General features: G+C 48.7%; 9 protein-coding genes across 9 annotated transcripts; 6 read left to right on the top strand and 3 right to left on the bottom strand.

Moving 5' to 3' along the window:
- The first annotated feature begins 229 nt into the window (after window positions 1-229).
- Window positions 230-1,391, top strand: BDW43DRAFT_18187 (putative cell wall protein). The gene is made up of 2 exons (XM_032038888.1): window positions 230-423; window positions 504-1,391. Exons 1-2 carry the CDS (start codon window positions 337-339, stop codon window positions 1,143-1,145), a joined length of 729 nt encoding a protein of 242 aa, XP_031902875.1. The 5' UTR covers window positions 230-336; the 3' UTR covers window positions 1,146-1,391.
- A 771-nt stretch (window positions 1,392-2,162) lies between these two features.
- Window positions 2,163-4,895, bottom strand: BDW43DRAFT_298613 (autophagocytosis associated protein; the record flags this gene model as incomplete). The annotated part of the gene is made up of 6 exons (XM_032044579.1): window positions 2,163-2,706; window positions 2,775-3,351; window positions 3,552-3,554; window positions 3,636-3,637; window positions 3,932-4,569; window positions 4,635-4,895. 6 exons carry the CDS (start codon window positions 4,893-4,895, stop codon window positions 2,163-2,165), a joined length of 2,025 nt encoding a protein of 674 aa, XP_031902874.1.
- A 1,741-nt stretch (window positions 4,896-6,636) lies between these two features.
- On the top strand, window positions 6,637-8,649 carry BDW43DRAFT_18158 (uncharacterized protein). Its single transcript, XM_032038885.1, has one exon. The coding sequence runs from the start codon at window positions 6,927-6,929 to the stop codon at window positions 8,403-8,405; it is 1,479 nt and encodes a 492-aa protein (XP_031902873.1). The 5' UTR covers window positions 6,637-6,926; the 3' UTR covers window positions 8,406-8,649.
- A 551-nt stretch (window positions 8,650-9,200) lies between these two features.
- On the top strand, window positions 9,201-10,909 carry BDW43DRAFT_308838 (translocon subunit SEC61; the record flags this gene model as incomplete). Its single annotated transcript, XM_032046579.1, has 5 exons — window positions 9,201-9,210; window positions 9,303-9,403; window positions 9,459-9,626; window positions 9,697-10,772; window positions 10,828-10,909. 5 exons carry the CDS (start codon window positions 9,201-9,203, stop codon window positions 10,907-10,909), a joined length of 1,437 nt encoding a protein of 478 aa, XP_031902872.1.
- A 370-nt stretch (window positions 10,910-11,279) lies between these two features.
- BDW43DRAFT_308837 (bifunctional ornithine acetyltransferase/N-acetylglutamate synthase) lies at window positions 11,280-12,704 on the bottom strand (the record flags this gene model as incomplete). The annotated part of the gene is made up of 2 exons (XM_032046578.1): window positions 11,280-12,195; window positions 12,253-12,704. 2 exons carry the CDS (start codon window positions 12,702-12,704, stop codon window positions 11,280-11,282), a joined length of 1,368 nt encoding a protein of 455 aa, XP_031902871.1.
- A 450-nt stretch (window positions 12,705-13,154) lies between these two features.
- On the top strand, window positions 13,155-15,057 carry BDW43DRAFT_18123 (origin recognition complex subunit 2). Its single transcript, XM_032038876.1, has one exon. It carries the CDS (start codon window positions 13,290-13,292, stop codon window positions 14,940-14,942), a length of 1,653 nt encoding a protein of 550 aa, XP_031902870.1. The 5' UTR covers window positions 13,155-13,289; the 3' UTR covers window positions 14,943-15,057.
- On the bottom strand, window positions 15,058-15,881 carry BDW43DRAFT_18122 (uncharacterized protein). Its single transcript, XM_032038875.1, has 2 exons — window positions 15,390-15,881; window positions 15,058-15,326 (listed from the first exon to the last, which is right to left on the bottom strand). The coding sequence occupies exons 1-2, from the start codon at window positions 15,744-15,746 to the stop codon at window positions 15,174-15,176; spliced, it is 510 nt and encodes a 169-aa protein (XP_031902869.1). The 5' UTR covers window positions 15,747-15,881; the 3' UTR covers window positions 15,058-15,173.
- A 1,916-nt stretch (window positions 15,882-17,797) lies between these two features.
- On the top strand, window positions 17,798-19,257 carry BDW43DRAFT_18037 (pyridoxal 5'-phosphate synthase subunit PdxS). The gene is made up of 3 exons (XM_032038861.1): window positions 17,798-18,063; window positions 18,123-18,305; window positions 18,365-19,257. Exons 1-3 carry the CDS (start codon window positions 17,944-17,946, stop codon window positions 18,992-18,994), a joined length of 933 nt encoding a protein of 310 aa, XP_031902868.1. The 5' UTR covers window positions 17,798-17,943; the 3' UTR covers window positions 18,995-19,257.
- Window positions 19,258-21,235: 1,978 nt separating this feature from the next.
- BDW43DRAFT_268940 (seipin co-factor family protein) lies at window positions 21,236-22,079 on the top strand. The gene has a single exon (XM_032041176.1). The coding sequence runs from the start codon at window positions 21,502-21,504 to the stop codon at window positions 22,024-22,026; it is 525 nt and encodes a 174-aa protein (XP_031902867.1). The 5' UTR covers window positions 21,236-21,501; the 3' UTR covers window positions 22,027-22,079.
- The last annotated feature ends 21 nt before the right edge of the window (window positions 22,080-22,100 follow it).

Below are 22,100 nucleotides of genomic sequence, written 5' to 3'. Positions count from 1 at the left end.
TTTTTTTTGGTTTGGCTTGCAACCCTGTGTGTTGAAGCCCCTTGACCTTGAAAACTAGGTAATCCGACATCCTTAGAAAGGGTAGAGCTCTCAGGAAGTGACCCTGTCTCCTTTGCAACATGATTCTCCAGAAGGGTTATAAAAACCCATCTGGGTTCCTTCATTCTTGCTTCTCATCAACACATTCTTTCATTTCAATCTCGATTACCATTCACTGACTTAATCCACTCATTGGACCACTGTTTTTTGTCTCTCCTTGATCATTGGATATTCCTCTTTGATCTACCCGAGCTCTACGATCTACTATCTTTACAAAAAGATTCGACTCTCGCAACAATGTACGACTCGAAGAGGCTTTCGGCCCTCCTATGCCTGTTCTTGACTGCCGGACCTGCTTCTGTTCTGTCCGTGCCTGTTGCCAAGGTAAGACGCTGCTTGTATTTGGGCCAGTGACTATATGGCTTCTATTTATAAGTTATGTGCAGTACGCTGATAGGAACAAGGACTACGGCATTGTTTCAAGACAGATCAACAGCGAGGCTGAGGCAGGATCTAACTGGGATATTTCAATCCCCGACGGGCCGTCATACACCAGCGGCGCTTACGGATCCTCCTCCTACCATGAAAACCCTGGCAAAAACGGCGGCTCCAGCTTCTCATCCGGAGCTGATGCCAGCGATGACACAACCATCGCTATTCCGGACGGTCCTAGCGTTAAGATGGGCAACTTCGCACACTACAGCTATGAAGAGACTGAGCCAGTGCCCGAGACTTTCCCGACTCCCACTCCTACACCAAAAGCACCAGAGCCTTCCCCTCCACCTACTAAAGTTCCGGTCCAGCCCATTCTGCCTCCGTCCCCAACCCCCTTTGTACCTACCCCTCCCCTAACCACAGCTCCTGCTCCTGCTCCTCCCGCACCATCTCCTCCTGCTCCATCCCCTCCTGCTCCATCCCCTCCTGCACCTGCTCCTGCCCCACCAGTTGAGGGTCCCGAACAACCAGTTGAAGCATGCCCAGCCCCCGAGCCAGAGCGTCAGCCTCAGCGTCAGCCTGCACCGGAGCCGGTGGCCGTTCTAGAGCCCACCATCCCCCACTCTGCATCTCCAGCAGAGCCAGCCTCCACCTGCAAATGCGCAGCCTAAATTCTGTTTGTTGCACCGCGTATTTTCTATTGTCAAAGGGCTGATACCAAACCTGAAACACCCTTCCAACACACTCCCTTACCTTTCTTTATGTGAAAATTGACCTGTTGATTGCCTCTAATCTCTACGTTCCGAGGAGTCCGCGGCAGTTGACCCTATATATTTTTTTTATTTTCGGGTGTATTCGTCTCTATATGTTATTCTTGCTGTTGGGTTTATTATTTGCAATGTGATCTTATTTTGATAGATTAGATTGCTGGTGACTAGCTTGATAATTCCGATAAGGATCAGTATAAACGTTTGATAACTTAGACTAAGATTTACGGTTATAGGGATTGAGTAACTCGTTACGATCGACTCTGGTTTGTTGTGTCGTTGTGATAAGGATGTATATATACATGTTGACCAGACTTGGGCCTCTAGGTCATGTACTGCCTGTCGAGTAGTCTCAACTCTACGGTGAGATGATTATGGAGGTAATTAGACAGGGATCAGTAAAGACAAAAAGTTATCTCCTTTCCTCTAGCTCTGGAACAGTTGCACAGAGCTGTTATGATGTTCAAATGAAGCTGAAAACGATAACGTATAATATATATTTTATAGAATGTCAAACACAAGAGTGGGAGAGGAAAATGAGAAACTAGGATTTTAGGCTTTTGAGGTACACCTAAAGGTAAAGAGAAGGAAAGGCGAAAAAGGGAATTCCATCGATTTACTTTGCTTCTAGATAGGATTCTCTCGTAGCATATATATTGTGAGCGATTATATATAGACCGGAGAGCTTACACTTAGGGGGTCAAATATAACATAGAGAACAAAGGCAAGGAAGAAAGATTTGATTAACCTCTAGAAACTAACCTGTCGGAATTCAGTTGCAATACTCCGAATTGTTGTTCTGTAAACCCACGCCGTCGTGACCCGTCGTGACTATACCCCTCACGCCAGAAAAAAAAGAACGCAACCAGAAATGACTCGACAACCATATAATAAGAGATCGTAAACGCGAAATACATTGAATCATACTCCCATGGTGAAATCATGCTCAATCCCTGGTGTCACGCTGGCAATAAACTTGAGGAAAACAACCAAATACTGGTCCACCCTGATGGCAACCTGGTCTTCCTCATCGTGCTGTAAAACCTCCCACTCATCTCCGCCACTCTTGTCACTACCTTGTTGTTGGTCACTCAGTGAGAGTGCCTTGATGTCATCGACTAAGCCCTCCAAACCGCTTTCGCCGGCCGAGGGAACTTTGGATGGGTCTGACTGGGCCAGCTTTAACTTTTCGCGGCGAAGTTTAAGCGCTGCATCTGCACGATCGAGGAGAGTCTTCATCACCGAGGCGTGCCGGCATGGGTGTACTGTGGCCATCTTGACGTTGCCATCGTACCAGGGGAAGTCTTCAAGGGTAACGGTTTTGTCCTTGTAGTCGCCCACAATATCTTCCATCATCAGGGGTGGTGGAAGAGGTTCTGATGGCGAGAGGTAACCGGACAGGTAGAGACGCGGTGTGCGATAGAAATTGGCATATGTGATGTACAGGTTGTATGTGCGAGTAGGCCTGTATGTACAATGTTAGAAAGCTGACTGTAGGCGTCCGAGGTGGTTTTAAAGCTGGCAGGAACATACTGCGTAGTCCTAGATCCGCCGACCGGTTCTCTGATTATAGCTTCTTCATCGTCATCTTCATCCTCCATATCGGGAATTTCATCCTCTTCCTCCTCTCGTTCTCCCATGTTCCCCGACTCATCCACCGTTCGCACATCTTTTATCCTATTCTCTTGTCGGTCTGCAGAATCCTGGCCTCCACCAGTTCGTAGCCATCCATCGTCGTCATCACCACCTGTCCCTCCGGACAGCATATCCCTAACAATCTCGTCATCGTGGCCCGCATCGCCAGCAAAGTTGTCGTTCAGGCGACGGTGACAGGGCACGCCTCGGGTGACGAGAAACTGTTTACCAGGTGGCAGGTAGGAGATACGCTTTGCGGGGGTAGAGGCATCGGCCCATGACCACGATGGAAATTTGTAGACAAGGTAGTCGCCTGCGAGGACGAATTCCTCGGGGGTGATCTGGCCGGTGTTGCGGAAGGTGGAGGTGCGAGATACTGGGGCTAGGCGGTCTCTCCAAGTGGAGAGAGTGGAATGAAGAATATTCATAGTTACAACTATATCTTTTATGAGTTGTGCTGGGCCAATATAACGAGCTGCGGTATAATGGAGGTTTTGAGAAAGAAAGGGAGAAGCTTTAGTTGTTTAGTGCATCTTATCAGCAGTGTGGCGGTCTATGGGTTTCGGCGGCACGCGGGGTATATCATGTGGCTGAGGCAATGGATGTCATCGACCATGACAGTGAGGCTTAGGCAACGCTTCGAGTCATGCAACAGTACATTCTGACCAAACGTACTATCTTGATTTTACATTTCATTGGACTAGGTCCAAAAGTATAGCCAATCATTGTTTTTATATACACTTACCCCGTTCATGGTACTTCTGTTTGGACTCACGAGCTGAGGCCAAGGCCACACTTATCGAGTTGTATTCCTGCCAACGAACTCGAAGTGATGCCAGGAGCCTTTCGGACACAATATTGTACCGGGAAAAGGATTGTGGCATCTCCAAACAGGGCCAAGCGATACTCGGGATCGACACTCGACCCCATCCCCTATCCTTTGACTCTGACGTATCGTCAAAGCATGATGGAAGGGTCGCCCCTAGGAGCCCTTTAAGTAATTTTTGAGTCAAAGATGCGAGGATGGTGATGCGAATGAAGTTCTCTATCATCACTCGCCTTCTGCCATCCTCCTCCTTCTCTCTATCTCTGCTTCCACTTCATCCACAATCATAGGTACCGCACGGCCCCTCCACTTCTCAACTTCTGCTAGTGCAAAGCCCTCCATACTTCTCAAGCCTACCACTAGAAATCCAAGCTCTTCCCGATCCACATCAAAGACTTCCCACCACTCGCCGTCAACCAGCTTTACCCCAATTTCTCGTGCTGCCAAGTATATAGAAGAAACGGCGAGGGCGTTTGGTTGGTGCGTCGTATATAGCAGCTGTGGTGACAGAAGAGCCGCGTTAAGATGCTCAAAGACTCTACGTGCAACAGCGGAAGATGATACGCCAAGGGTTTGGAGGTAGGTTAATGCAATTGTATGGGGCAGGGCAACGTGGGTGTTAAAGCCTAATGTTCGCAAAATAATCGATTCGATTCGTAGGAGCACCGTTCGCTGGCTCTGGTAGCCCCCTTCGGATAGACAGTATGTCTCAGGGGTGGGCTTCTCTGAGACTCCTTTCGGGTTTATAAACCAAAGAGGCGAGGCATCTTTAGATAGTAGGAAGGTGTAGACATTCAGTACCGATCGAGGGGAGGTCGGTTGAAAAGATAGCTTGGCAGTCATATATAAGGCTGCGGCAGAAACATCCTGCGCAAGTCACCATGTCAGCAATCTACAACCTGAGATTATAAGACAATATCGCGGATCCGAACCTTGACAGAGTAGATTCGAAGGCTCCCGCCTTCAGCGCCTATCCAGAACCGGGTAAATGTCACAACAGCTTGTGCGATGATATCTTGCGACAACCGGAGCAACACCCCAGCAGCTTGGGTGAGCTGAGCGCCGGCAAATCGAATAGATGTCTCTAATTCCGGAGCAACGCCATCAATAGATGAGGATGAATTAGATAGTTGTTCTGGTGTCGCAAGGGCGTTGGACAAGTATTTCAGTCCGTTTGCGGATGAGCGGGCCATCGGCTGTTAAAGAATTGGAGAGATCCGTTAAAATTAAATGATAGTCGAATCTCAATAATACAAAAATTATGCGACTATGCGCTCATGCGATATTGGCAATGTCTGGTCTATGGGCATGGGCTTGGCTTGTTCACCATGACATCGGCAAAATTGATGGAAGCTCTGCGGCAATCTTACCGCCTTTACCTAATTCGTGAATCCTTTGCGAACTACAAAAAATCGAAATCCTGGGGGTCTATAACCGATAGAAATATGAAAAACAAAGAGTTACTATTTCGAATAGCTATGAACCCTCTAGTTACTCCGTATTTAATCCGTGCTCATTAGACCCAGGACCAGGAGGATGATACAGTATATACTCTCTATAGGTCTATCAACAACACTTATGGACGTCTTGACAAGCTGGATAGGAGCTAGAATGCTATAGCTGTTTCCCGCCGACAACTGTAATCCTGTGATCAAGTGCGGAGTATGCGCGCTGAGGTCGACCTCCGACAAATTAGCGATACGATTAGTATCCATTTCTCTATTCAAATACGTATAATACTTCGCAGGCTACCCTCATACCGCGCTCGATCTGCTAGAAGCCCGTGCTCTGGACAACCCTTCTAGTACTAGAATTATTGGCTAGTGTTGGTGATTGGCTTTTAATCCGTGACTATAAAGTCAAGGCAGTCTCAGCATGGGAAAGAAAGAGAGAATACGAGTTTTTCTGGTCTAAGTTTTGCCAGCAAAGGACTAGATAAAACGGAAGAAATTTACAAAACTATATCTAGCACAAGCTTAGTTCCTGGACATCTGGAGATGACAACTGCGACCCACGGGCCGCGTCCCGGTTCATTTCCGTGGTTTTGTCTCATATTAGATCTCAACCTGCAGATAGATAGATCATGGGGGTAAACGATTTCACCTTTGATAATTTCATGCAATATACCCTGTATCACAGTAATTAGAGCTAATACCCACTATATATGCCGCAGATATCTCAGTCTTCAAAAACTTGTGATTGGCTGGTTACCATCGGAGGGTCTGATCGACGGGCAGATAATCTTACTGCTTTGAAACAATGATACGAAAGTCTGGACGCGGGCCTTGTTTCATCAGACATGCATGCAACTCAATATTGAGTCCTCCTGCGTGTATCTCTTCCCATAGAGTTGTCTCAGAGACCACGAGGGTGTCGTGCAGTCATGCAGATAAATGACGTTGTGCAGTGATGAATATGTATGGGGCAGATTATGTTAAGCATGTACGGAATAGCTGACCTATGAGGCAAATTAGTCTAATAATAAACAAACTAGCCCGGAGATCAACACTCATAACGTGCCCAGGATCCTGTCATATTAATGTATTGCCTCATCGTAGTGGAGTGCTGAAAGAAGCTGTTCAGCCACCGCAATTTTTTTCAAAACAATATACACCAACCTCTCGATATTTCCGCATTTCATAGGAGCTTAACTGTCCCATCAAGTGAAACGATCTCAAACCATCTGAATCCCCTCTCTAGCGCTTCATACTACTGCCAATCAAGCCCCAAAATAAGTGCGAACTACGGAATTAGATCGAGTATAGAAGAATCTCACACATATTTCCGTGATATAGGGGCACGTGCGGCGGACTAAGTTACTTGATCGCTATCGCTTGGCGTTTGGTATTACAATTTTCGAGGTTCTTTGCTGCTACAACAACTCCTCTCTTTAATAATTCGTTGCTCCTGAGCCACAGTCATTACACGTTTAAAATTGTCCATATTCACCCATCTACCTCATCTCCATTGACTTCGTCCGAAACCTCCCCACTTCCAACCAGAATCGAGCAAAGAGACCGGCCAGGTCTCAGGAGGTCACATTCCGCTTCTCCTTTTTCTGACTTTCCAACCAAGAGTTTGCTGTGGGTGACCGTTCATTGGACTGGACTGCCTATCGACGTGGCATTCCTGCTCTTGTCCAGGTGGTGCGAGTAATCGCATTCCTACATCATTCCTGACCCATCCCTTTTCTACCCCCGGCCCAGTCAAACTTGAGCTTGACCATGCTCCAAGACACCGATCATCCCTCGATTACTGCCACGTCCGTCATCGACACTCCGAACCCCCCCTCGATAAATTCTCCGACCGAGCGAAAAGGACCGTTTCAGCCCTGCAATGACCCCCCGGTGTCCCACCAAGACGTTCCTGCGATTTCGCTAGCAAAGCGCTCGGATGCAGTTCCGCCAGAGAAACGGTCATTGCCCAACCAGTCTTTCCACCGTCGTGCAAATACCGAGTTTATTGTTCGACGTCAGTCGCCTCTGCCGGCCAGACAACTCTTTGCGGATCAGTCCAAGACACTAGAAGACCTCGACAATCGGGACGGGACCTCAAGCCCGCCAGCGGAGAATCTCACTCGGAGGAAACTCGAAGAAGGTGCGAAGCTATTGACGGGCTGGTTTCAGGGGAAGTCCGAACCAGTCAATCTGGGGGTGGTTTCTCAGTCAGAGTCTACCGGAACATCGACCATGGACACCCGCGACTTTTACGGATCCTCTAGGCTCCCGCCGTCTCGGGCACAAAAGCGTATGACGGCACCTTCACCCTTAAAGCAGGTAACCTCGTCGAGCCCTTTCTCTTTCTTTGGGTTGAAGCGCCAGGAAACCAGATTGGAGCTCCCTGAGCCTGCAGATGATGAACTCTTGAATCTAGACATCGCTGCTGCTCTATTTCCGACCGCATCTACCAGTCCCAACGACCAAGAAGCGTTCGACACTCTTAGAAGCAACGCGGAGAATGTTATTAAAAGATTTCAGGCGGCATATAAGCAGAGAACGTTCGCCTTACACGAAGCACTAGCCGACAAAGGCGAGAAACAGGAAGAGCTCGAAGAAACCCGGACGCGAGTCGGAAGCCTGAAGATACAGTTAGATGGTATGGCAGAGAAGGTAAATCAACAAGAAAAGGCCATGAATGCCATGGCAGAAGAATTGGAGCATGAGAGACAACTGCGTCAAAGAGAAGATGAAGCGCGCTTGCGCAGCATCAGGCTCATCAGATCTAGTGATGATGAGAGCATCTCCGACCTGGGTGCTGATCTTCAGACTCCTAAGCGGAGCCTGAAAAGGGCTAGCAATGCTACATATGCTAGTGATTCGGGCTTTGATTCGGGAGACGAAAGTCTCGCAGAAAGCGTATTCTCGCGGCGGGAGGGTCTTGAATCACCCTCTTCTACAGTAGCTCCTTCACCCAGCATCTCTCAAATCACATTACCTGCAGCAGTCTCGACCCCTCTGAAAGACAAAGAACTCAAACCTCTCCCCCAAACACCGACACCACGACAATCGACGTATGACCGGGTGATCAAAGGTATTGCCGGCTCGTGGATGAATAACTCCAAATGTGGAATTTGTCACGGCGTTCCTTCTTCTGAAGCCTGGAGTGTCTTAGGTATTCTCAAGGAAGAAAATAAAGGCTTGAAAGAGCGTTTGGGCGAACTTGAGATGGTCATCGATGATTGTCTGATCATGGTCGGCCCCTAATAAATATGGAATGTACTCGAAGGGATATGAGCTTCCTTATTTACCATGAAAACATACAGCGTCTTAAGATGACAAGATATAAACGGGTGACCTTTGAAATGGCCCATACCTACGATGGAGAGACAAGCGTGATATTTTTCCTTTACTTTTCTTTTGTTCTTTTCTGAATCCGCTTGGAATGAATTGTTATTATACCACGATACCTATTAGCTTGAACAGTCTATATCAAATAATGGAACCTAGACGTTTGGAATATTTCTAGTTCAGTCGCAGAAAGTCTCGCGGGTATTACTCTGGAAGGAAGTGTACCTGCACCGTATGTATGTACTATATGTACTTCTCTTGAAGCTAGAAGCGAGTTGAAAAATTACTAGGGAATCAAAAAATCACAAGGTGTCTACTTCTATGTGTCCACATTCAACCTGAGTCATAATTAGAAAAAGAGACAGCAAGTACCTACCTAATGATACTGTACCTAAACTAAATCTGTCGTGATCCGTAATACCAAGTGGTAAGTAATCAAAAGACTGCGGAGGAAAGCGACCAAGTGGCCTCAACGGGTTAGCGCGTCTGGGAAAGTGGCCAGCGAGGCGACTATTGCTTCGCACCTGAACTCAACCTCATCGCTCCCTTTCCCTTCCCCATCCTATTACTTCGACCGCTTTCCCTTCTTCTCTTCTTCTTTTTATTCTTGTCTTTCCCTTCCGCTCCTTCGGCTGGCTCTTCCACCGGCCTCATTTTCTTTTCTCTCCCTCCCCTACTTTTTCAAAGTGTTTTGGAAGCTGGAAAGTCACAATGAGTGGACGTAAGTGCCCTACACGCGATCACAGCCAATTCCTGCAACAGCACTTTATCTTTGGTCTCAATGGCTCAGCAATTACTGATAATGGCAATTAGTTCGCTTTCTTGATCTAATTAAACCTTTTACGCCCCTCCTCCCGGAGGTGGCAGCACCGGAAACCAAGGTGCCCTTCAACCAGAAGCTGATGTGGACTGGGGTACGTTAGTTTACTCGAGCGCAAAAGAGCTTTCGAGACTGACAGATCGGCCTAGTTGACACTCCTGATCTTTTTGGTCATGAGCCAAATGCCTCTTTATGGCATTGTCTCCTCTGATACTTCCGATCCCCTGTACTGGCTGCGTATGATGCTGGCCAGTAACCGTGGTACCCTGATGGAATTGGGTATCACCCCTATCATCTCCTCCGGCATGGTTTTCCAGGTGCGTATCAAATATTACAACCCGATATGTTGATTCGCAAGCGCCGCTAACTGGCCTATGTTCTGAGTAGCTCCTCGCTGGTACCCACCTCATCGATGTCAACCTTGACCTCAAGACCGACCGTGAACTGTACCAGACCGCCCAGAAGCTTTTCGCGATCATTCTTTCCTTTGGCCAGGCCTGTGTCTATGTCTTGACTGGTCTCTATGGCCAGCCAAGTGATCTTGGTGCTGGTATCTGTGTCCTGCTGATTGTTCAGCTGGTTGTTGCTGGTCTTGTTGTCATCCTTCTGGATGAGCTGCTCCAGAAGGGATACGGTCTTGGAAGCGGTATCTCCCTCTTCATTGCCACCAACATTTGCGAGTCTATTGTCTGGAAAGCTTTCTCTCCTACTACCATCAACACTGGCCGTGGCCCCGAGTTCGAGGGTGCTATCATCGCTTTGTTCCACCTTCTGTTGACCTGGTCCGACAAGCAGCGTGCTTTGCGTGAAGCTTTCTATCGCCAGAACCTTCCTAACGTCATGAACTTGCTGGCTACGCTCCTCGTTTTCGCCGCCGTGATCTATCTCCAGGGTTTCCGTGTGGAGATCCCCGTTAAATCCTCTCGCCAGCGTGGAATGCGTGGATCTTACCCCGTCCGTCTTTTCTACACCTCTAACATGCCCATCATGCTCCAGTCAGCTCTGTGCTCCAACATCTTCCTCATCAGTCAGATGCTGTACTCTCGCTTCTCGGACAACCTCCTGGTCAAGCTTCTCGGAGTCTGGGAGCCCCGTGAAGGATCCGCCCAGCTTTATGCTTCCTCCGGTATCGCTTACTACATGTCTCCTCCCCTCAATTTCAAGGAGGCTCTCCTTGACCCTATCCACACCGCTGTTTACATTACCTTCATGCTGGTTGCTTGCGCACTGTTCTCCAAGACCTGGATTGAGGTCTCTGGCTCTGCCCCCCGTGATGTAGCCAAGCAGCTCAAGGACCAGGGTCTCGTGATGGCCGGCCACCGTGAGCAGAGCATGTACAAGGAGCTTAAGCGTGTCATCCCTACTGCTGCCGCCTTCGGTGGTGCTTGCATCGGCGCTCTCTCTGTTGCCTCTGACCTCCTTGGTGCTCTTGGCAGCGGTACTGGTATTCTTCTTGCCGTGACGTAAGTTCACCTCTTAGTCAACTACTCTAGAACTATTTGCTAACAATAGTTTCAGAATCATCTACGGATACTTTGAAATCGCCGCTCGTGAAGGCGATATTGGTTCGGGCCTCAAGGGCCTTGTTCCTGGTAACTAAGCAGGGACTTTCAAACTTTTTTTTTGATGAGCAGCATGAGAAAGAAGGATTGTAGGTTCGATATGCTTTTGCTTTTTCAGTTCATTCCCAGGTGATACGCTGCTGCAGCTGTGACCGTCTGACTTTTGGGTGTATGTCTAGTTTTGCTAGGGAAGGTAATGAACCTTTCGGCGACGCTGCAGTTGTATATAGCATGAACCTGGTTTGTAACCATATTTTATAAAAGATCTTAAAATGATATCTAATATTGCTATGACAATCATTAAACAGACATCTGTAGGTTCGAGCGTAATCCAATATTAGAAATCCGCATCAGACGTCCCTACCTATGTTTCCTTTCAAATGGGTATAAAATACACCACAACGCTATCTAAGTCCTGTAGTCACCGTTGATAGTGACATACTCATGGCTAAAATCACAGAACCAGTAAACAGCCTCCTCACCACCAAGACCCTGCTCACCTTTCTCACCACCACCAAGGTCAACAACAATCTCCAGATCTTCCTCCTGGAGAATAATACTAGCGCGCTCCTCATCAACCTGCTCCGGCTCACCATTCACCAGCAATTTCAGCACAGGGCTACCATCCACAGGCTTGAAACTCACGCTCGTCCGCTCAGGAACAACAGTACCGGGCGCAACACCCTGCGTATAACCGATCGCGCAGAGAATACGACCCCAGTTAGCATCCTTGCCGTACAAGGCGGTCTTGACGAGCGGGGAGCGGGCAATCGTCGAAGCGATCAACCGAGCAGATTCGTAATCGGGAGAGTTTTGGACACGAACGGTAACGAATTTCGTGGCTCCTTCGCCGTCGCGCACGACTAGCTGAGACAGCGACTGTGCGAATGTGGTGAGGATTTCTTGCATTGCGGCGTAGTCGTCCGACGAGGAGTTGATGGGGGCTCCGCCTGCGGCGCCGTTGGCGAGGAGGGCGATCGTGTCGTTTGTGCTCGTGTCGCCGTCGATGGAGATGGAGTTGAATGACCGGGAAACGGAGTACTTGAGGAGGGACTGGAGGGCGGGTGGTTCGATCGGGGCATCCGTGCAGAGCACGCCTAGTAGGGTGGCCATGTTCGGGTGGATCATGCCGGCTCCCTTGGTCATGCCGGCAAGGGAGTAGGTGCGGCCTGGGGAGGAGGGGAGCGTGAATGTCCGCGAGAGGAGCTTGGGGAAGGTGTCTGTTGTGCAGATTGCGCGGGCGGTGGTGAGCCAGGCGTCATGCGTGGAGGAGAGGGTTGAGTGGGCTGTTGGGACCTTGTCGAGGATTTTCGAAATTGGGAGGCTATGGTGGTCATGTTAGGATTTTTGTTGGACTTGATAATTGAGTTGGGTGGCGTACCGCTGGCCGATGACACCGGTACTCATGACGAGGGTACTGGGCTCATTGAGACCATTGCATTCGTCTACCTTCTTGCCCATGCTCACTGCATCCTCCAGACCTCCTTTGCCGGTGACAGCATTGGCGCAACCCGAGTTGATCACCACGGACCGGATGCCTTGACCCTGTCGGGTCTTGATGATATCCTTGCTCACTTGAACCGGAGCAGCTTGGAACCTGTTCGTGGTGAAAACAGCCGCGGCCGAGCATGGGGTTTCGGATGAGATCAAAGCGAGATCGGGGAACTTGGTATTCGAGGCTTTGACACCAACATGTGTCCCGGAGACGACGAAGCCTTTAGGGTATGACCCGGACGAGGGAATGAACTTCCGCTTGGAGGCAGGAATGGCCATGTCCACGGGTGCGGAATAATTGCGCACCTGGCCCTTGACCATCCTGGCGAAAGCAGCCATTGTGGCTGCAGGTTGAGCAGGAGAGGCCATTGGAGCCACAGACTAGCAACAGCTATCAGTGTACAGACTCTCTCAGAGGGATATGTGGCAGACACAGGACGTACGGAGGAACCGGGATTGGTTGCGGGGAGATTATATAGTTGATAGGACGGAAAATGGCTCAAAACAAAAGTTGCCGATTAAATGACTCAATGCTGCCTGCTTTTGGGCTAGCGGACGAATACACCACGGCCAAAGCACAACAGCGAGACTTTGACTAAACTTGAGACGGAAATTCGCAGCTTCGTGGTGAGCGCTGGAAGTACTCGAAATCCACACCGGTCGCCATTCAATGACTACTGCTCCGATACCGCGGAGTCGGATAAACAGTCGGCCCATAGCTTTCATCCTTGTTCAGTTACCCGTGTGTGTTCTAGACGCGCCGAGAAAAGCTACGAGGGATAGAGGACTAAAGATCAACATTCCAAATAGCGCTCCCTGGCTCGACCCTTGCGTTTACCTCTCCTTTTCTCTGATTCACCAGTTGCGTCTGGATGGTATTAACTGCTTCGCTACCAATTGTGCTTGTACTTGGTACATACTGACATGAAGCGTAAGCAACCAGATTCGAGTGACGAGCGTCCGGTCTCGACGCCCAAGAGACAGAGGACCATAGCTTTCGATGACACAGCAAATGGCCGTGCGGATGAGGATCCCTTCATTGAGGCGTCTGCCTCGAAGCGGATAAAGTCAACACCTCAGAAGCCAAGCACGGCGACACCCGCAGCATTGAAAGAATCCGGACTGAAAACGCCCACACATAAGTCCAAAGCAAAATCTCTATTCTCGACTCCTACGAAAGCTACGGCCATTTCTACCCCTTCCAGAGTGCGGAACGCAGACCGATCCGCGAAGAAGAAAAGCGCACGGCTTCTTCTAGAGCAAGACGATGACGAAGACTGGGACGGAGCCGATCGCCTGGCAGAGGAAATTTTGCAGCACGAGAACGATGTGACTGCTGCAGAGAAAGGTGTAATCGAAACGGTCGAGGGAGAAGATGAAGCAAACAAGACCACCCAAACACCGAAGCGCCGGGCAGGAAGACCGAAAGGCGCAAAGAATAAGCGTTCTCCAACGCCCGAAGGAGAACTCCCAGCACATGAGCGATACTTTTTCCAGAACCGAGCCGGTCCTCCGCGGACGTCGAACAACAACTTAAATAAGGTGTCCTTGTTGACACACGAAGAGTATTTCGAGAAGATGGCAAAGTATGTGGACCCATGTCAGAAAGAAAAGGCATTCTTGCTCGATTTACACCATCGGTCATTCTCGCAATGGAACTTTGAGTTTGAGCAAGGATACAATATTTGCTTGTACGGGTACGGCTCGAAGCGTCCTCTACTGCAAGATTTCGCGGACTGGCTTTATCAGAAGAATAGTTCCGCTCCTCCATCCATTGTGGTGGTAAATGGACACACACCAAACATTTCCATTCGGTCGATCTTTGCCACGATCGTCACCGCCGTACTTGGTGCTGACATTCCTTCCAAAATGGGTTCTCAACCGATAGAGGTCCTGGAACTGCTGCAGTCTGTGCTGAAGTCACGATCATCACAAAGGCCGATCACCGTCTTAATCAACTCCATTGATGCGCCGCCCCTTCGCCGAGCAGCAAACCAAGCTCTCCTTGCGCGTCTTGCTGCTACGCCCAAAATCCATCTCCTCGTGACGGCGGATACACCGAACCATTTGCTGATGTGGGATATCAGTCTCCGGGACCAGCTCAACTTCGTTTTCCACGATTGCACAACATTTGCACCTTTCGACACCGAATTTGATGTCGTGGAAGAGGTGCATAACCTGCTCGGACGTAAGGGACGCCGGGTTGGAGGCAAAGAAGGTGTTGAGTTTGTGTTGAAGAGTCTTCCGGAAAACGCACAGAATCTGTACCGACTGCTTCTGACCGAAATCATCTCCATGTTCGACGAAGGACACAACTCGGATGATGAGATGGGCGGCGGAGTAGGACGCGAAGGAGACGCGAGGGACGAAGTCGGCATTGAATTCCGCATGCTGTACCAGAAGGCCACCGAAGAATTCATCGCATCCTCGGAGATGATGTTCAGGACGTTACTGAAGGAGTTCCACGACCACCAAATGATCACGTCGAGGTTGGATCCAAGCGGAATGGAAATCCTCAGTGTGCCATTGCCGCGAGACGAAATGGAGGGGGTCCTAGAAGACCTAGTGTTGAGTTGATGGTCGGTATTTTATACGGCGCCATTTTATGTACATGATACCCCTGTAACACAATGTAGTATATGAAGCTGTTAAAGCTAACAAATTTGAATTGATGGAACATTACTCTCTCAACTGTCTCCGTATACAGTTACATATATATACACATAGTGTGCAATCCCCGCCTATCAATCACCCCACCAATCTATCCTTTTCGATCACACCCCAACTCCAACCAAAAACACCTCAAGTTCAAAACTGCGCAAACGCCGCCAACGCCATGGTCGCCCCAAAACTAATCTTAAACGGCTTATTCTGCGACACAGCCTTCTGCAAATCAACACCCTTAACAAACCTCTGCAACCGATCCACCGGAAGCACATTATGCCCCTTCGCAGCAGCCCACTAAACAACCAACATCAGTCTGGTACTGAAAACCACATCAAATCACAACACATCAAGACCTACCTCAACAAAAACAACCCCCATACCCAACAACACAACCAAAACCCTTGAGAATGCCCTCAATCCCACTCCCACAACGAATCCAAGAACACTCCCCAAGCTCACCTGCCGCATATTCGACGCCGTCAGAATCCTGCTCGCGGAAGTGGGTTTCGTGGCGCCTTGTTTCAGGAGCGCGGGGTCGTTGCGGTCGAGGGTCCAGCCTGAGTCCGGGGAGGCTTGCGAGTCGGGTCGGGAGTAAGGGGCGTTGTATTGGCATTGCATTGGAGTGGAGCGGATGGGGGAGAGGGGGCTTAGGGAGAGGGAGAGGCCGAGGCCGATGCCTAGGACGGCGGAGGGACGGGTGAGGAGGAAGGTCATTTTTTTGGGGATTGAGGGAGAGGTTTGGTGAGATTAGGTTGTATTAGAGATATCTGAAATGAGAGAAAGGCTCTTAGATTAGTAGGAGGGGAAATGTAGCGGCAATTGACCGAGGGGAAAGATGCAGGCATGAGTTTGGAGATGAATAGGATTGGGGACGATATTGAATCCGGAGGAAGAGGTGACGTCATTGGATGGCAACCTTAATCTCACTTGACTATATAGAAGAGTTCAAATATAAATTCATTAGTTACACTTATTGCTTCTATAACATATGCTAGAATGCCCCAGAATATATACATATGAGTTCCTTGTCTAGAGTGAGATAGCCCGCTGCCTGTCTATACTCTATATCACGAGTGAGGCGAGGTACATACATGTAATGGCTTGTGATAACAACAACCCTTTATTCCACATTTAAGACTAATAACCATTCTTTTAGATTGTCTAGGAGAATTCCTCTTGCTGAGCTAAGCATATCTGTCAACTGTGTTAAGACTTCGAGCCTAGTTTTGCATAAAGAGCGAATCACTATCGTGGCTATGATCTTGATGTGCTTAGTCGAGGAATTTTCAAGACCATGTCATTGTTCTGGTATCTGCTTCTATCGCTCGAAAGTTTGCCCTACCCTCTAGAAGTTGACACTACATTCTATGCAAATTAAGGCTGGGTTTTCTCATAGATAGGTGATAGTGAACAATCTTTCTCGCGAACTTGAACAGCGAGAAGCTTGTTATTCGTATGCCTAGTTTATACTCATTCCTCATCAGGAAACAATTCGCCTATAAGGGCCAGGGCAATCCCCTCTTATTAACAAGGTAATTTTGCCAGCGATGTGGATGCTCAGAGTTATACTACAATCTTTGCGCTATCGGTAAAGTGACTAAAGCCAGATAAAAGTGTAGCTGTGCACACAACCGCTGGCCCTAGAATGGTCTTCATGGATAATGGTATTTTTCTTTTATTTCCTCCCAATTGCTGCAGCGCTTCAAGAAGTTAGCTGCACATAGGTGATATCTCTTGTACCACCGTTCCAATAATACTACTACCAACTTCTCTAGGGCTTTAAAAATGCGGTAGAGGTACAGTTGACGTGGCTGAGACCTAGAGTTTTATTCGTGCAGATACCTGTTGTATCCCGACCTAAACTGCTGTGGGTCCGGATTCTAAAACCTAGACCCCTAACTGCTGCGGCTTTATATTAGATATATACAGATTCTGGTGGCATCATCTAAAGCAGGTGAAGCGACTTACGCCGCTCAGAAACTTCTACAGATTTTTCGCCAAGACTGTGGGAATTATTATACTTGCTTCTATATCATTAGTTTAAACAGCTAATTCAATCCAGGGTCTTCCTTTACGGCATTCTACAACTTAGTCTTATATAATCCATCTTTACTAAGTTAGCACACACTTTTTTACTTGAACTATCAGGTAAGGTACTCGGCCCGAAAACTGCTGTGTACTACTAGCCTGGGCTTATCCCTAAATGGCAGCTTTAAGGAGAAACTTACCTTGGCTCCTCTGATTGGAAGGTACTCCATATTTTCCATACTGTACTGTACACAACCACCAAGGTGGTTTCCAGATACTATTGAATTCAATGCCGATTATTCCTTGTCAAGTCCTACTAGTAAGAAGATTATTATATTCAATGAGTTACTACTCCCAATCAAAGATAGTATTATCAATGCGTAGGATTTAATTTTACAAATAATTTGCGCATGCTTGAGAAACATCTGGGCGGTGGATGTTTCCACCAATAAGAACTCACCGGATGAAGGAATAAGACTCCGGCGTAAGTTGAACATACAGTTTGGAATTGCCGCAACCGGGTCTGCGTTGAGAACATGCCCGCGGGAAACCGGTGAGCGGCGGGGTTTGGCAGGTTTTGCAAAGTTTCCGGCCGAAAGTTTGCTAAACTGTTGATGGAGGGGCAGTTGTCTTCTCATTGGACCGTCTCTCCGCGGACAGTCCAGTCTGAGGGAAAAGTCGGCGGGGTGAACAAGGGGATGAACGACCGTGGGTTCCATGGGTCGCGCCCTATGTTGATTGCCTTCATCTTTTGAGTCACCCCGTCCGTTCCCTTAAATATTTCTCTCGGCTTTCTTTTTTCCCTACCCCTCCGTGTTCTTAGGCCATCCTTCCTTTTTCTGTCTCTCTTCGATCCTGTTCAATCCGGACAATCATCTTCGCAATGGCCTCTCAGCAGAACGGAACTAACGGCGCTGCCGCCTCCAACGACTTCACCGTCAAGGCCGGTCTGGCCCAGATGTTGAAGGGTGGCGTTATCATGGATGTTGTCAATGCGGAGCAGGTGTGCACATTCATAATGCGTTCTACTCAATTGATGAAACTAAATAGATACCTGTATAGGCTCGCATTGCGGAAGAGGCCGGAGCTGCTGCAGTCATGGCTCTTGAACGTGTCCCCGCCGATATCAGAGCCCAGGGTGGCGTGGCCCGCATGTCTGACCCCAGCATGATCAAGGAGATCATGGAGGCCGTTACCATCCCCGTTATGGCCAAGGCCCGTATCGGACACTTCGTTGAATGCCAGGTAGGTGCTTACTCTCCACGCTGCCTTCGCCGTCAGAAGCTGACAATTCCTTACTTTAGATCCTCGAGGCCATTGGCATTGACTACATCGACGAATCCGAAGTCCTCACTCCCGCCGATGACGTGTACCATGTCACCAAGCACAACTTCAAGGCTCCTTTCGTCTGTGGCTGCCGCAACCTTGGCGAAGCCCTTCGCCGAATCTCCGAGGGTGCTGCCATGATCCGCACCAAGGGTGAGGCCGGTACCGGCGACGTTGTAGAGGCCGTTAAGCACATGCGCACCGTTAATGCTGAGATCGCCCGTGCCCGCTCCATCCTTCAGTCTGCCGTCGACCCCGAGCCTGAGCTCCGCGCCTTTGCTCGTGAGCTTGGCGCTCCCTACGAGCTCCTGCGTGAGACTGCCGAGAAGGGTCGTCTTCCTGTTGTGAACTTCGCTGCTGGTGGTGTTGCCACCCCCGCCGATGCCGCCCTCATGATGCAGCTGGGCTGTGACGGTGTGTTCGTTGGTTCGGGCATCTTCAAGTCCGGCGATGCGAAGGCTCGCGCCAAGGCCATTGTCCAGGCTGTGACTCACTACAAGGACCCCAAGGTTCTGGCCCAGGTCAGCGAGGGCCTGGGTGAGGCTATGGTTGGAATCAACGTGTCCCACATGGCCGAGGGCGACAAGTTGGCTAAGAGGGGATGGTAGATATACCCCGTTTGTTGTTTCATTCATTTGCAGGCGTTAGAAAAGTCGGTATCGTGTCTACTTAAGACTCTGTTCTTTCTGTTGATTCACCCGTCCGAACATGAGTGAAGATGTATTGTACATTGTCGATTATGAGCTATGAGCATATGAAAGCATCATTTTCATACTATTTTTAGTCTGACTGAGTCTGAAGCTTGAATATGGGAGACAGTCCATTTTGCGATGTCCTAGTGATCGTCCCCTTAACCACTCGTCAAACCTGTACAGGGTATGAAGAACTAAAGTTATGCGCTCCATCCACTTTGGAGCAGGTCCCTGGTCCAAACGACGTCTGACAAGTTCATTACGAATATCGCACAAGTCTCAGAGACGGAAATTAGAGGGTGCGTGTTGCGCCCGACGGACAAAAAGATAACATAACGACGCCTTTTCCATTGGATCCCACTATTGAAGGGCCAACGATCTTTCTCACCTATGGTTTACTTATTATAGCTCGGTATGAAGAACGTAATTGCTCTTGCAGTTTTTCATCTCCTACTACTTTTCAGCTATGTAGCTGCCGAATATGTGGAATCTAAGCCTCATACCAGGGCCATTACTGGAGCCAAATATGCAACCCAGAGACCAAATTCATATATCCCCGTCTCAGATTTCAGTCACCCAAATACAAGGCCAAATGCAGGACCTCAAGGACAAGGGCTAGCTGGTTAGACGCGTCCTGAGTCAAATCTCCAGAACCAACCGGCCCGAAGGCTTAAAATGCAGGCTCTCGGGGGCAAGGACGAGTTGGCCAATCACCAAATACAGGGCTTGAATGCCAACTAGCCCTGTACTGAATCCCCCAGATCCACCGGCCCAGGGCTAGTATAACGTGATACAATACCTGGGGTAAGTCAATCATATCACAAGGTAATCAGGAATTAGTCACTAACTGTATAAAGATATGTACTACCAAATGGAAAACTTGTAGGACTTTTGAAACCAAGAAGTATAGACAATACTTTAACGAGAAAAATCGTTAACGTAAGGGTGTGGCAGAACTCCGGTGAGTAGCTGACCAAGATTCTATGATAACAGTTATTCTACATCTGGTAGTGCGCAACGCCGCCTAATAATGCATGCCATATACATTTCTACACAGATTCATCTGGAGATATTCCTGACGCTATCACATTTTGTGGTTTTGCCGAACAGTGACTTACCACATCCACGGTGATTTATGGCTACTTCTTCGACTACTGTGTGGTATAACAGAGCGGAGTCTGGGGGTATATCAAAGTGTGATCACTTACGTAAGGTGGAAAGAAAGATGCTGTATCTACATTTTACAAGACCAGTATCATCCAAAACCTTTAGGCCTTCCATACTTCGCCCAAGAAACTTTGCCGGTAGCGTGTATTGTCTGACCATGTAGTTGTGTTCGAGGGATGGGATTCGCAATCTGTGGGAAAAGCTCTGTAACTAAGAAAAGACAGATTGCTCTGCCTTAGATACTAAAGTAGAAAGGTCTCGGGGGTAGGTGAGGCCCTTTATATGGGCAAACCCATACAAAGGTCCTCAAGGTCCTACAAGCCCCTTTTCACTAAGCAACAGTGAAAGAAAGCGTAAATACTTGAAAATTACAGAAATATTCAAAACAATCTCATGCGCAAAACAATATATAGAATCCCGAGGGCTAAGGGTAAAGACGTATGTACGCCGTGTAGCCCGTATCTCAAACGAGTCAAGGTCTAGCTGGACGTATCCTCCACCAGTATTGCAAAGGCAAATGCCTGATGGGACCAATGTCTCGCTTGTATGAGATTCGCCTTCGGAATTTTTGTATGAGAGGTAGACATGGAGACAGGGTTTTACAGACCATAAAAAATTACCTGTTCACCCCGGTTCAGAAGTGAGATCGCTGCCTAATATCTTTCTGTAACTCCTTGTTACCCTGGTTGGTGAGGTTCATTTAGATATACACCCTAAGTATCGGGCGGCCCGCCGGGTATATCAGGCACCTACCAATCAGATAACTGTCCAGGGATTCTTCCCAGAGTACTACAAGTAGATGATAGAGAGCGTTTCGTTAGATGTGACTGGCAGTCCACGGTCAGATAATCACCTTCCTGAATGGGAGAAAACTTACACACAGGTACGCTTGAGATTGAGCCATATAGGCACCTATTTATCATGTCTTTGAGATCATCCATGATTATCAGATGAGGCAGGCACACTGATAGCGCGAGAGTTGCTATTTCGGGGGAAAACAGCTTCTAGAGAGAAGACTAGAAGAAGCCAAGAAAATACCTTCCAAAACTCACTTACCATAATGAAATGTATCGTATCGTCACTCTCACCCCACAGTCCGGTAATACCATATCATCCTAAATGCCTCGGTATCAATTACTCTCCTCTCCCTAAATCTTCAATAATAATGACGCCCAACTAATAACTTAACAACCTCCCAATCTCCCTAAACAAAAACCCTAAACCCAACCGCCATAAGACACCCAAACAAATCTACCATGACCGAAAAGCCTCCCGCCCTCCCCCAATTCAAACCCCCCGACTCCCCTGAAACAACAACAACCCTCCTCACACCTCCCCCCGAAGAATCAGCCGAAACCGCCCCCCAAACCTCCCAAAAAACCATACCCTCAACCGAAGCCCCCAAAATCGACCCCGACAATGTCGTCCAAGACGTGAAAACCTTCCCCGACGACCTCCTCATCGCCCGGACCAGAACCGCGCTCGCCGACCTCCTCGAGTTCTACCACTCCCACCCCATCCTGGCCACGTTCCTCCTTGCCCAGGCCGTGTGCTCATGCGTGCCGATCGGGTTATTCGTACTCGGGGCTGTGGTTTCTGCATCGGTGGCTGTGGTGGTGTTTTCTTGTGTGGCGGGATTGGTGCTCGTGCCGGTGCTTGTTGGGACGAGCTTTTTGGGGATTTGCCTTTGGGGGTGGGGGTGGGTTGGTTTTGTGATTGGGAGGTGGGTTTTGGGGGGTTTGCTTAGAAAAGCTGGGGATGGGGAGAGGTTTGAATTTTGAGTAGATGTTTATGGGTCTGTTTCTTGTTGGATGGTTTAGGGGAGGGATTTAGGCTCGGGGTGATCGATTTCTTT

Source organism: Aspergillus alliaceus, assembly GCF_009176365.1.
Source record: "Aspergillus alliaceus strain CBS 536.65 unplaced genomic scaffold BDW43scaffold_10, whole genome shotgun sequence".
In the NCBI taxonomy this organism is placed as follows: Eukaryota; Fungi; Ascomycota; class Eurotiomycetes; order Eurotiales; family Aspergillaceae; genus Aspergillus; species Aspergillus alliaceus.
The sequence above is the reverse complement of the archived record's forward strand: the minus strand, read 5'-3'. Positions and strand labels throughout refer to the sequence as shown.